General features: G+C 37.1%; 1 protein-coding gene across 1 annotated transcript; it reads right to left on the bottom strand.

Moving 5' to 3' along the window:
* Window positions 1–6,527: 6,527 nt before the first annotated feature.
* Window positions 6,528–6,998, bottom strand: LOC145114361 (uncharacterized). Its single transcript, XM_079050352.1, has one exon. It carries the CDS (start codon window positions 6,996–6,998, stop codon window positions 6,528–6,530), a length of 471 nt encoding a protein of 156 aa, XP_078906478.1.
* Between the last annotated feature and the right edge of the window lie 5,776 nt (window positions 6,999–12,774).

Here is a 12,774-nt window from a genome sequence, read left to right as displayed (position 1 = left end):
TGGGGGCGTAGGGCCGTTGGGACCCATCCTGTGCGGGGGCACCCTGACCACGTATGGCGGATTAATGACTTCAGACTCCACGTCCGAGTCATCTACATCGCCACCATCAACCTCCTCCTCCTCTGAGTCAACCACCGGTTCAGCTGGTCCTTCTTCGGGTTCTTCTTCTAGTTCCTCTTTTGCTTCCTCTTCTGGTTCCTCCTCTGGTTCTTCCTCGGGTTCCGGCTCTAGCCATCCTCCGTTCCCCTGGTTGGGGAAGTAAGGATCTCCGGGGTGATGAAATCCAGCCATAGAGTCTGCACAGAACTATATGAATGCGAGAAAAATGGATAGTATACAAAAATACTCATATAGTATTTTAATTTTTTATGTTTGAGTTCCTTAAAACTTTTTGGATACAAGGTTGGTAAGTTTCTAGATTCCTTTCCCACCATGATCACTCCTAAACACATGTTGGTCGTATTTTGAATAAATATAGTTGATCATGCTATATTTATCCCCAATACGACTACGTAACTGTCTGGGTTTAACCATAATGTTCAATTCATCTATAAACTTTTATCGTTATTGTAATAATGCACACATAGGTATGTATTTTATTTTTGTTCAGAGTATTTTAGTCCCAATGTATTTATAGTTGCATATCTTGTATGATTAGATATGTCAATTCACTATAAACATTGCTCTGATACCAATCTGTCACACCCCCAAACCAAAGAAACGGCGGAAACGTCCGGGGGTTGGGTGACTTCATCTTGTAATTCCATCACAGTGTATATAATTGAATGACGACAACATCATCATCACACATACAATAATACAACCATCATTGTTTACATCAGTGTTTTGGTTTACAATATTACATTCCCAAAATATAACTGTACGATGATAGCAAAAATACATCAAAATCCATGAGTTCTTGAAGGCCAACCTCCTTAACGATTTCCTGAGAATACAAGTTACTTTGAAAATGGTCAACATATATAATGTTGGTTAGTTCATAAGCATATTTATATGAAAAGTTTGTATCATTTGTAAACACCAGAAAATCCGATATTTTCTGTAAAGAAATAAATGGTTTGAACGCTTTGTATCAAATATTGTATTAAAGCATGTGTGTTACTGTTTTGAATATGTATGAAGAGTGTATTCCAGAATTCTCATGTTTTCTATTGTAAGTAGAAGGTAATGTATAATTGTAAGTTTTCCCAGAAAATCCGATATTTTATGCCTGTAAAAGTATTGTGGTCTTAAAACCCAAAGACCATAGAATGGTGTTTGTATAGTATCGCAACTGTATAATTGTTTATGTATTCCGTAAATTTTACAGTGGAGTTAATTTCTATATGAGTCGTTATAACCATGCTTGATATGACGTTTTTCAGGCGTCGACTTGTTTAAGGTAAGACATTTGTCACCATAGACTGGCCTAGTCTAGCTGTAGTGAATAGCTCCGGTGCGGGGCTATCAACCCCGTATAGATCTATACACAAACTCTCGTTCTCCCTCCAGGAGACTCTGGTTATAACTACATGACTAAAGGTTGTACACTAGGTAGGTACGAATGAAAGAACGTGTCTCACAAGAACCTTAACTATGTTTACGCGAATATTGTATCACATTATGTAACACAGTAAATAATGATTCCGTGTATGTTTTATGTTTACAAGGCCCAATAAGCATGTAAATGGACCACAAAGGGCCAACAAACATGTAAATATATATTCCAGGCCCAATAAGCATGTAAATGGACCACAAATGCCCAATAAAACATGTAATGTATATTCCAGGCTCAATAAGCATGTAAATGGACCACAAAGGCCCAATAAACATGTAAGGTATATTCCAGGCCCAACAAAAGTGAAAATGACGTATTTAGTCCATTTGTTATTATGTTGTTTGTTTTAGCTCAATTGTTTACCAAAATGACATAAAATGCCCACTTTTTGTAATGATGACATTTTTGGCCCATTAAGCCGAAAATTTACAATTAAGCCACATTTTTGGTAAAAATGACACTTTAGGTCCATTAAGACCAAAAGTTTACATTTAAGGGATTATTTTAAATAAAATAACATTTTAGCCCACTTTTGTTAGAATTAACATTTTCGGCCCAATATATGATGAAAATTGACATTTGCGACCCAAATGTAAAGAAATTTAACCTTTTCGGCCCAAGTTTAGTAAAATTTACATTTTCGGCCCATTTAACCGAAAATTTACATATTTGGCTCAAATTTGTTTAAAATGAAAATTTAACCCACAAAAGTCAAAAGTTTACAAATTTAGCCCATGAAACCGTGAAGGCCCAACTTTAAGCCCATTTTGTGAAAATTAACACTTTTGGCCCTTTTAAAACCATAAATACCTTTAAGACCCATTTTTATATAAAAATGACTCTTTTAGTCCTTCAAAAACCGTTAATATCCTAAAGGCTTAACCTTTTTGTTTATTTGTCAAGAATGGCCCCTTAAATGGTTTTGTTTAGTTTTCTAGTGTTCCACAACATGTTTACTCCTTTCACTTCATAGTAAGTTGTATAATGCGTGTTAGTTTACAAACATCACCAAGTTTTGGTAGAGTTTTCGAGATTTATGAAGTTTCATCACATAATCACCACATATAACATAGAAAACACACATAAACATACATAAACACATAGATCTAACACAAAGCAACTTGTATCCTCCCCCACAACATAGTAAAAATCGAAAATAGGGGATATGAACTCACTTTGGGGTGATGGATCGGTTTTGGTGGAGTGAAGGAGATGTTTTCGGCCTAGCTTACTTCTTTGATGAGATCTTCGAATTCTAAGAGATTCTAAGAGCATGAATCACGATTTGGAGAGTTAATGAGTGAAAGATTTGTCTTATGATGAAGTTAAACACTTGAATAGAGAGTATCTCACCAAAATGATGAACATTGATGAAGTATCCTTGGACTCTCACACAAGCACACACAAATTTGGAGAGGGAAAATGAGATTTTCTTGAGAGTTCTAGAGAGAATTTTTGATGTTTGAATTGTGGATGAGGTGAGGATGGTGGTGGGGAGGTGGCTTTGGCCGTGAATAAGAAGAGAGAAGAGAAGAGAGAGAGAGAGAGACAAGATGTTGCATGGAGATCTGAGAATGCCATGGATATCCAACATGTAATATTGAGGTGTCAAGATAATAATTCCCACAATCTTTTCTCTTTCTTTTTTTTATTATATATTTTCGAGAATGGGAGGAGGAAAAGAGAAGAGAATGTTTGGGCTTGAATAAAAATCGAGATCTTATAGCCCAATGAGAAAGCTTTCGGCCCATTGGGCCCATACACGAGTTTTCTACCCAAAAGTGGTATAAACAATGGGTTTTTGGCCCAATGATGTCCACAATAGTGTTTATGTTTACGGCCCATTAAGGCCCATGAAGAGTTTTGTGGCCCAAAATCAATTACTTGGTGAATGTGGGTCCAATTAGGGCCCAAATGAGGATTTGTAGCCCAAAAGAATCAAGTTGTGAGTTTATTGGTCCATTAGGCCCAATAACTGATTCATGGCCCAATAAAGGGTTGAACCGGGAAATTAGGGTTACAAAACCAGGTTGAGTGATTGTAGTGTATGGAATTAGGTTTTGGGCTTCACGAGTGAGTTTTGATTCGAATAGTTTTTTTGAATGAGTAATATGTATAACCTTAAACTTGAAGCTACAAGATACATCAAGAGTTGATTACATATAGACAGAATTTCCTAGCCCAAAAATACTAGTTGTGACACTTCATGACCTTCATGATTCACTTTCTTTTGACTTAGGAGAAGTGTAAATTTACAATTCTCTTAGTTTCATAGGATCATGAAGTTCGTATATGGAAGGATCCTTACTTTAAGAGTTCATCAAGGAGGATCCTTGATTGTCTTCAACTTAGTAAACTTTATGGAGGATCCAACCTTAGGAATCAATTGGAAATGACTCCAATTTAGAAAATAACTGAGGGAATATTTGTTTTGTAACATGATAGTGCTACAAGTCTTGCATATTTTCTGGGGAGTATCCCATCTTCAAGCAATACGTTAGTATCATAATTCTTGAAAAACCTTAGGGGAAAATCCCAATCTTGGAAAATTACCGGGGAAGATCTCAATCGTATGATAATATAAAAATGTTATAAACCTTAGTTTTTTTATAGGGAAGATCCTAACTTGAGATAACATGAAAGTGTTATGAACCTCGTGTATTTTCTGGGGAAGATCCCAATTTGAGATAATATGAAAATGTTATAAAGCTTGTGTATTTTCTAGGGAAGATCCCAACTTAATATAACATGTTAATGCTATAAACCTTAGATTTTAACTTTAGGATCTTAACTTATGTTCAGAAATAAGAGGGTTGTCAAGTCAGTGCATCGTGAAATGTTCCCCTTATTCACATCCCATAGTTAGATAATGTGCGTCCAAGCGATGTGTAGAAACCTTAATTCATATGAAAGAGGTAATTAACTCTTTAAACCTTACTGGGGATTAAGTACCCTTATTCGTAGGAGAGATGATCAGTCTCTATTATTAGTTACTAAGATACTTGCGTAACGAATAATAGAACGTTGTAGCTATGGGACTCTTAAGTGCTAGGGTTTTCAAACGTCAAGATCTTTGCATGTCAGGATCCTTGGACCTTCATGTGTCAAGGTCCTTATGTGTTAGCATCCTTGTGTGTCAGGATCCTTGAGTACCTGAGCACGACAAACATTAGATAGGGGTGGGCGTTAGTCTATCTAACGCCCCTCCGATGCTTAAGTTAGTAATGGTATTTGAAGAGAGCAAATAGTAATAAAAATAAAAGGTAAAAGTAAAGAGTATGTGTACCATGAGTGTGTTGGAAAATGACTAATCTTACTTACATAAAATAAGCTTTAAGATGTATAGCATTCCAGGATCTTGGCAAGAAATCTCCATCGAGGGTAGCTAGACAATATGCCCTCTTTCCTGCTTCAGCCTCTATGAGATACGGTCCTTCCCATTTAGGTATCAGTTGGCCTGCACTAGGATCTTTGGTGTTTTGGAATGTTTTCCTTAATACCTAGTCTCCTATCTAGAATCTTCTGACTTTTATATTCTTATTGTATGCCTTGGTGATTCTCTGTTGATGAACAACGATGCGAATCTTGGCAAGATCCCTGAGTTCATCAACAGTATCGAGATCTTGGGCCAGGATCCTGTCGTTTTTTTCTTGACTTTGAAGTAGGTATCTTGCTGTTGGGATCACTACTTTAGTGGGTATCATTGCTTCTGCCCCGAATACCAAAGAGTATGGAGTTTGGTATGTGGCTACTTTGGAAGTGGTCCTATTTTCCCATAGTACGAAAGGAAGTTCTTCTGCCCATCTTCCTTTCTTTTTTTTTTTCTAGCCTTTTCTTCAAGTTACTAACTATGATTTTGTTGCTAGATTTTGCTTGACCGTTGGCTTGAGGGTGAACAGGAGTAGACATTATCATTTTGATTCCCCAACTGGCGTAAAAGTCTCTTGTCCTCTTGCTTATGAACTTAGATCCGTTGTCACATATGATTTCGGCAGGGATCTCGAACCTGGTCAAGATATTGCGTTTAATAAATGAGACTACCTCTTTGTCTCTTACATGAACAAACACTTCGGCTTCTATCCACTTCGAGAAGTATTTGGTCATCACTAGCATGAATACTTTTCCTCCAGGAGCTACCGACAATTTTCCCACTATATACATCCCCCACTTCATGAATGGCCAAGGGGGGATGATAGGATGTAGAGGATCTACTGGTTGATGTAGGATGTTGCTATGTCTTTGACAAGCATCACATTTTTTAGCGTGAAGGAAGGAATCTTTCTTCATGGTTGGCCAGTAGTATCCAGTCCTCAATACTTTGGAGCATAAGGATCTGCCCCCAGTGTGGTTACCGTAGACTCCTTCATGTATATCTTTTAGAACTTCTGCAACTTCATGATCTTCTAAGCATGTAAGGTATGGACCTACCATAGATTTTTTATATAAATTACCTTGGATTATAACAAACCTTGAGACCCTTGTTCTGAATGCTTCATTGCTTTTTTCTTCTTTGGGAATTGTGCCATTTTGGAGGCAATCCATAATAGGTTGGATCCAATATTTTGAGGTTGGGGAAGGATCCTTGATGCTAGGATCCTGATAAGGAAGTTGAGGATCGGGGTCTTCGATTGTAGCGACGTTGGTAGCTTCCTCGTGATCGTCGGGATCCTTCAGTCTTTTAGCAGGATCCTCGATCACTGGGATCAACACGTGGGTTATCGGGATTCTGGTTTCTGGCGGGATGCTAATAGAAGATCCTAGGTTGGCTAAAGTATCTGCTTCAACATTGTCTTCTCTAGGAACTTGGTTTAGGCTAAATGCTTCGAATAATTGAGGCTAATTTTTTGAGGATCTGGAGATATAATGCTAGTCTTTCTCCTTTTACTGCATAGGATCCATTAAAATGGTTAGTCAATAATAAAGAATTGACGAATACCTAAAGAACCTTGATTTGAAGATCCTTGGCTAACTATAATCCCATGATTAGTGCCTCGTATTCTGCCTCATTGTTGATTGCATTGAATTCATATATGATTGCTTGGGGAAGGATGCCCCCCTGTGGCGATTTTAGTATGATCCCTACGCCAGTTCCTCTTTGGTTTGACACTCCATCTGTGAGTAATGTCCATATTCCCATGTTTTCTTCTTCTAGAAGTTGTTTGGCTTCTATTTCTACTTCAGCTTGTAGATCATCACTAAATTCGGTCGCAAAACCTTCCAACGCTTGAGACTTTATAGCGAATCTTGGATTATATTTTATGTCGTATGTGCTTAGTTTCACGGACCACTTTGCCATCCTTCCTGACATTTCTGGTTTTCTCATAACATTCTTAATGGGATAATTAGTTCTTACATTTATAGGATGTGTTTCAAAATAGTGTCTTAATTTAGTAGAAGCAGTTACTAATGCAAGTATGAGTTTTTCAAGGTGGGAGTACATGGTCTCAGGATCCAAGAGACTTTTACTTACGTAGTGGATGGGATGTTGGTCCCCATTAAGATCCTTAGCTAATACTACACCCAACGCGTTTGAGGATACTGAAAGGTAGAGAAAAAGTGGTTCCCCATCTAATGGTTTTAGCAATAGGGGTGCTAAACTAAAATATTTTTTAAGTTCCTGGAAAGCATCTTCATGTTCCTTGGTCCACTCGAACTTTTTTTTCTTCTTCAAGATGTCGTAGAAAGGCTTGCATTTTTCTGAGGATCTTGAGATGAACATGTTTAGGGCTGCCACTCTTCCTGTTAGTCTTTAAATATCTTTTATCGAGGATGGTGATCTTAGATCGAGGATGGCCTTGATTTGCTCCGGGATTGCTTCAATTCCTCTTATGGTCACCATGTATCCAAGAAAATTTCCTGATCTCATTCCAAAGTGACACTTGGAGGGATTCAGCTTCATGTTATATTCGTCCAATATGTCGAAGGCTTCTTCAAGATCCTTGAGATGATCTTCAGCTTTCTTAGATTTGACCACCATGTCATCGATGTAGACTTCCATGGTGTCCCCCAGTTTCTATTTGAACATCTTGTTGACTAGCCTTTGGTATGTTGCACCTGCATTTTTAAGACCAAATGGCATGGCCGTATAACAATAGATACATGTTGGAGTTATGAATTCTGTATCCTCTTGGTCAGATGGTTCCATCTGGATCTGTTGGAATCCTACTGATGCATCCATGAATGTTAATAATTCATGACCCGATGTCACGTCTATCATGGAGTCTATGTGTAGTAGAGGGAAAGGATCCTTGGATCAAGCCTTGTTATGATCCGCGTAGTCTACACACATTTTCCATTTACCATTCTTCTTTTGTACCACGACCACATTAGCTAGCCACCTTGGGAATTTCACATCCTTGATCATTCCCGTTTTTAAGCAGTTTTTCTACTTCTTCTTGTATAATTTGGTTTCTCTCTGGTGCGAACTTCATTCTCTTTTGGTGTATTGGTTTGAAATATGGATCAATGTTAAGTTTATGTGTTATTGTATTTTTGTCTATACCTGTCATGTCCTAGTGCTTCCATGTAAATGTCTTGCTTCTAGCTTTGAGGAACTTTATTAGATCTTGTTCAATTTGTTCAGGCATGTAGGATCCTATGAGAATTTTGGCTTCAGTATCCTCAAGGTTCAGGGGCACTTCTCTTGCATCTTGATCTCTTGTTTCCAATACGTCTCGTCCCCCTGCTTTAATTACCATGCTTGTCATGGTATCGTCGAATATTTCATCGAAGTCTTGTAGCATTCTTTGGATTCTTGTTGATCTCCTATGATCTTCACTGCCCCCCATGGGGTAAGCATCTTTACACACTGATGATATGTAACAACCGGTTATTTTGGGTCAATAAAGTCAAATGAGTCAAACTAAGTCAAACAAAAAGTCAATTGTGCCAACAAAAGACAATAGTTAAAAATTTCCAAATAAATAAGTCTTAAATAATGAAAATTCACATTGGCTTTAAAGGTTTTCGGTTTTTGGAATCAAAAACCACCAAAACTGAAATCCCTTTTGTGGAGCAATTAAGACCGAAAACCACATGGACTGAAATCTCTTCTTGGCCGAGATCACCATGCGAGACCGAGAACCTTCCTTGATCGAAATCCCTCTAAGCCGAAGACCTAGTTCTCGGTGGGAACTTTAGACCGAAATCAAAGTGATTTTGGTGAGGATAAGGCCTAAATCTCATATTTTAAACGGTGGCACACCTTCCAAAGTATTAAAATACACATTTCAATGCAAGTGTCAAATCATTTCACTCTTCAAAATCTCGCAAATTACTCTCAAAAGTGTTCTTAACATCTTCAAATCTTCAAGCAAAATTCAAAAATTCCTTCAAACATTCCCAGAACACCTTCAAACTTTCCTCAGGAAGCAAAGTTCTTCAATTAATTCTAAGGTATATATTGTATGTTTCCTCACACATATAGTATTCATATAACACTTCCCTTGATAGTTTAACTAATTTACACACATATTTACGTGTTAAAAACTATTAGGATTACAACCACTTTCAATTGTTCTAACTTGAAGATTATCACTGTCACTTCATTATCCAGCCAAGAACACACACGAGGTGAGTTCATACCCCTACAGTTTTCAAGATTTTTCTATGTTTTTTTTGGGGGGGGGGGGGATACAAATAAAACACAATAAAATTTGTGTTAATATACAAATCGTTATATATGCTTTCTATATTTTATTCGAAAATGCAATAATACATGAAATATCGTCACCTTCAAATTCAGGAACGTATACATACAATGTTTTCGTATAAATACACTACGGTTTTCTTACAATATATATATATATATATATATATATATATATATATATATGAAATGGGTACAAATGGATTCAATAAATAAACTATATAAATATAGTTTATAAAACGTTAACCCTTTTGTAATATTTTGAGCAAAATGGTATAATTATATAAACGTATATATAATTATTATTTCATTTCATTTTATTATCACGATAAATTGATAATGGTATACAAAGGATTCATCACTTCAGAGAAACATTTTTATAAACTATAATAGGTATAGTTTATGGGACATACACACTGTTATTATACCTTTTCAAGATACAATATAAAATAATTATTCCAAATTATAATTATTTTATACCATAACCACTATAAAACGGTGATACATACATTTACAAGAAAAAAGAATTTTCATCATACTACACGTAAACAGTCAATATAGCTTTATGAGACACGTCTTCAAGTACTTACCAAAGTACCAACAAAAGTCCTATTTTTATAATCAGAGTCTCCTGGAGGGAGAACGTGACAATTGTGTATAGATCTATATGGGACTGACAATCCCGCACCTAAACTGTTAGCTATAGTTAGACCGACAGGTCTAGGGTGACAAATGTCGTAACATTTCGACACCTGAAGAATGTCGTAACAGGCCAATAGTCGCTAAGTATGGTTATAATAACTCACAAGGGATATTAACAATACGTTTGGTTTACGAATACATACATGTCTTCAAATGGTTTTATTTATATAAAACTACATTACACTATTTTCCAGTACAATACAATTTACATTTCTTGAAACATACATTAAAAGGGTGTTACACAGATACATTTACAGTACATTATTTTCCAGTACAATACAATTTACATTTCTAGAAACATACATAAAAAGGGTATTGCATAGATACAACTACAATACATTATTTTCCAGTACAATACAGTTTACATTTCTGGAAACATGCATGCATTAAAATGGTTTTATAAAGATATAAAACTACATTATACTACTTTAGAGTACATCATTTCCTATACATTTTCAGTCTTAGGGTGTTTAAGACTACACTACATCTAAAAGAAAATATTTGATTTTCTGGAAGAACACACTATCATTTTCAAGGAACAAAGACATACCTTTCTCATACAAAATGCTTATGAACTCACCAACTTAAATGTTGAAACTTTTTCGAAACTACTTGTATTCTCAAGGAATCACTAAGATATGTAATAACAAGCTTTTGAAGATGAGACGCTAAGACGTCAGTGAAGTCTTATATCATCATATTGTAATTGATTTTTGAAACATGTAACACATACAAATGATGTAACTTTATCAATTATATTTATGATGGTTGTGTTTGCTTTGATCTCTATTATTCAATTGTTATGGTATTGTACATGACGTCATCCGCCCCTGGACGTTTTCGTCGTTTTATCGGTTCGGGGGTGTGACATGATATGTCGATGGCACAACCTTCATTTCGTGGATCCATGGTCTAATTAGTATAGCATTATAAGAGGATAACATATCAATTACTCAAAAAAGTTTCGTAGAGTTTTACCCCCTTTATGTAGATAGGCAACTTTATCTCGCCGACGGTGTGTTTGGTTTCGCCGCTGAATCCAATCAACACTGATGATCTTCTAACTATTTCGGACTCCGGGATGTTCATTATTTTTAATGCGTCCAGTAGTATAATGTTGACTGAGGATCCTCCATCGACAATGATCCTTCTGACGAAATGGTTGGCAATGTAGAGAGTGATCACCAATCTGTCATGGTTAGGATCCTGAATGTCTTGTCTATCTGCTTCGTCGAAGGTGATATCTTTCTCGTTTGTGATGACGTATTCTTCCGTGACCCTTTTTCATTTTTTATTTTTGACACTTTGGTGTGCCTCTTTGCTGCAGAATAAGAGGTACCACAAATGTCAGATCCTCCAGAGATCACATTGATTGCCTTGGCGTTAGCAGGAGGGGATCCTGGTTTGTCGAGGATCTTCTGAGGATCCTGATCTTTTTCTTTGGATCTCTCCTTTCTTCTTCCAAGGATTTATTTGAGGTATCCTTTGCCTAAGAGGTAGCTGATTTCCTTTCTAAGAGCTATGCAATCCTCTGTGATATGACCAAAGTCTTCATGGTATGCACACCATTTGGATTTGTCTTTCCAAGTGGTGGATTTTTCTCCTTTTCTTGGCCATCTTGCTTTGTCTCCAAGATCATGCATGGAAAATAATACGCCTGAAATATACATAAATTAAAAAAACAATAGTTAGTAATTTTAGGAAAGTCTTCTTCCTCTCCTTCATCTTCAAGGGCATTAACCCTATGATGGTTAGGTTTGGAATATGGTTTTGACTTATAGGATCTTTGGGCCGAGGAGTCGGCCTTCCTATTGGGGTGATCGTATGAGCTTGGTGGGTTGCTCTTCTTTTGGATCTCCTTGTCTTCTTTGAGCCTTATGAACCTTAGTGCTTTGCTCCTAACTTCGTCCATCCTTTTTCATGGAGTCATTATGAGGTCTTCGTAGAAAGGATAGTCCTTCTTTCAGCCCATTTTAAAGGCTTCAACTGCAGTCGCCATGTCAATGTTGGGGATACTCAGAGCTTCCCTGTCAAACCTGCTCACAAAAGTCCTAATGGATTCCTTAGGATCCTGAACCACTCGATAAAGATCATTAGTGATCCGTTCGAATGTTCTGCTACAAGAAAATTGATTGTTAAATCAATTAACTAAGTGAGCAAACGAAGTAATAGAGTAAGGAGGAACGTTAAGAAGCCATTTTAAAGTTGATCCTGTGAGGGCTGAACCAAAACCCTTGCACAAGCAAGCTTCTTTCAAGTGAGTGGGGATGGGAATAATCTCCATCCTTTCCCTGTATTGTGCCACGTGCTCCTGAGGATTTGTAGTCCCATCATAAGGCTTCATGTTGGGGGTTTGGAAGCACTTTGGAACTTCGATATCGACTATTGCAGAAACAAATCTTGAGATCCTGTGCCTTATGGGGGATACTTTCGGTACAAGTTGAACTACTCCAGGCACGCTTGAGATCATTTGTCTTAATTGATGAAGCTCCTTAGCCATGATCGGGATTAAACCTGTTTCAGGGTCCATAGAGTTAGTGGTAAAGATATTATTATTGATGAGGTTACCAGTATGGGCTTGCTCTCTTAAAGTTGTGCCCCAGGCGGGAACAGAGACCTATATTGAGGATCCTATCTTGCGGCTAATCACTGAGGATCCCGTGTTATCAAAGTTCGGGATATTGGGTTGCAAGATTGAGGGTGCTGCTTCTTGAGGCTTGTGGATCTCTGTCCTCATTCTCTCCACTTCCTTGAGTATTGTCATGTTATCCTCCTGCTGTTGAGTGACTTTTCGTTCCATTATCTTTATCATAGTGAAGATTTTATTATTGGAAATCAACACAGGAGGATCTTGGATCCCTTGGGT

The sequence above is a fragment of the Lactuca virosa genome, chromosome 5 (genome assembly GCF_052849685.1).
Source record: "Lactuca virosa cultivar CGN04683 chromosome 5, Lactuca_virosa_CGN04683_v6, whole genome shotgun sequence".
NCBI lineage: Eukaryota > Viridiplantae > Streptophyta > Magnoliopsida > Asterales > Asteraceae > Lactuca > Lactuca virosa.
Note: the sequence above shows the minus strand (reverse complement) of the source record. Positions and strands in the feature narration are given on the sequence as shown.

Excerpts from the sequence above, each read along its gene's own strand:
- LOC145114361 (XM_079050352.1), bottom strand. The coding sequence starts at position 6,998 with ATGTACTCCCACCTTGAAAAACTCATACTTGCATTAGTAACTGCTTCT.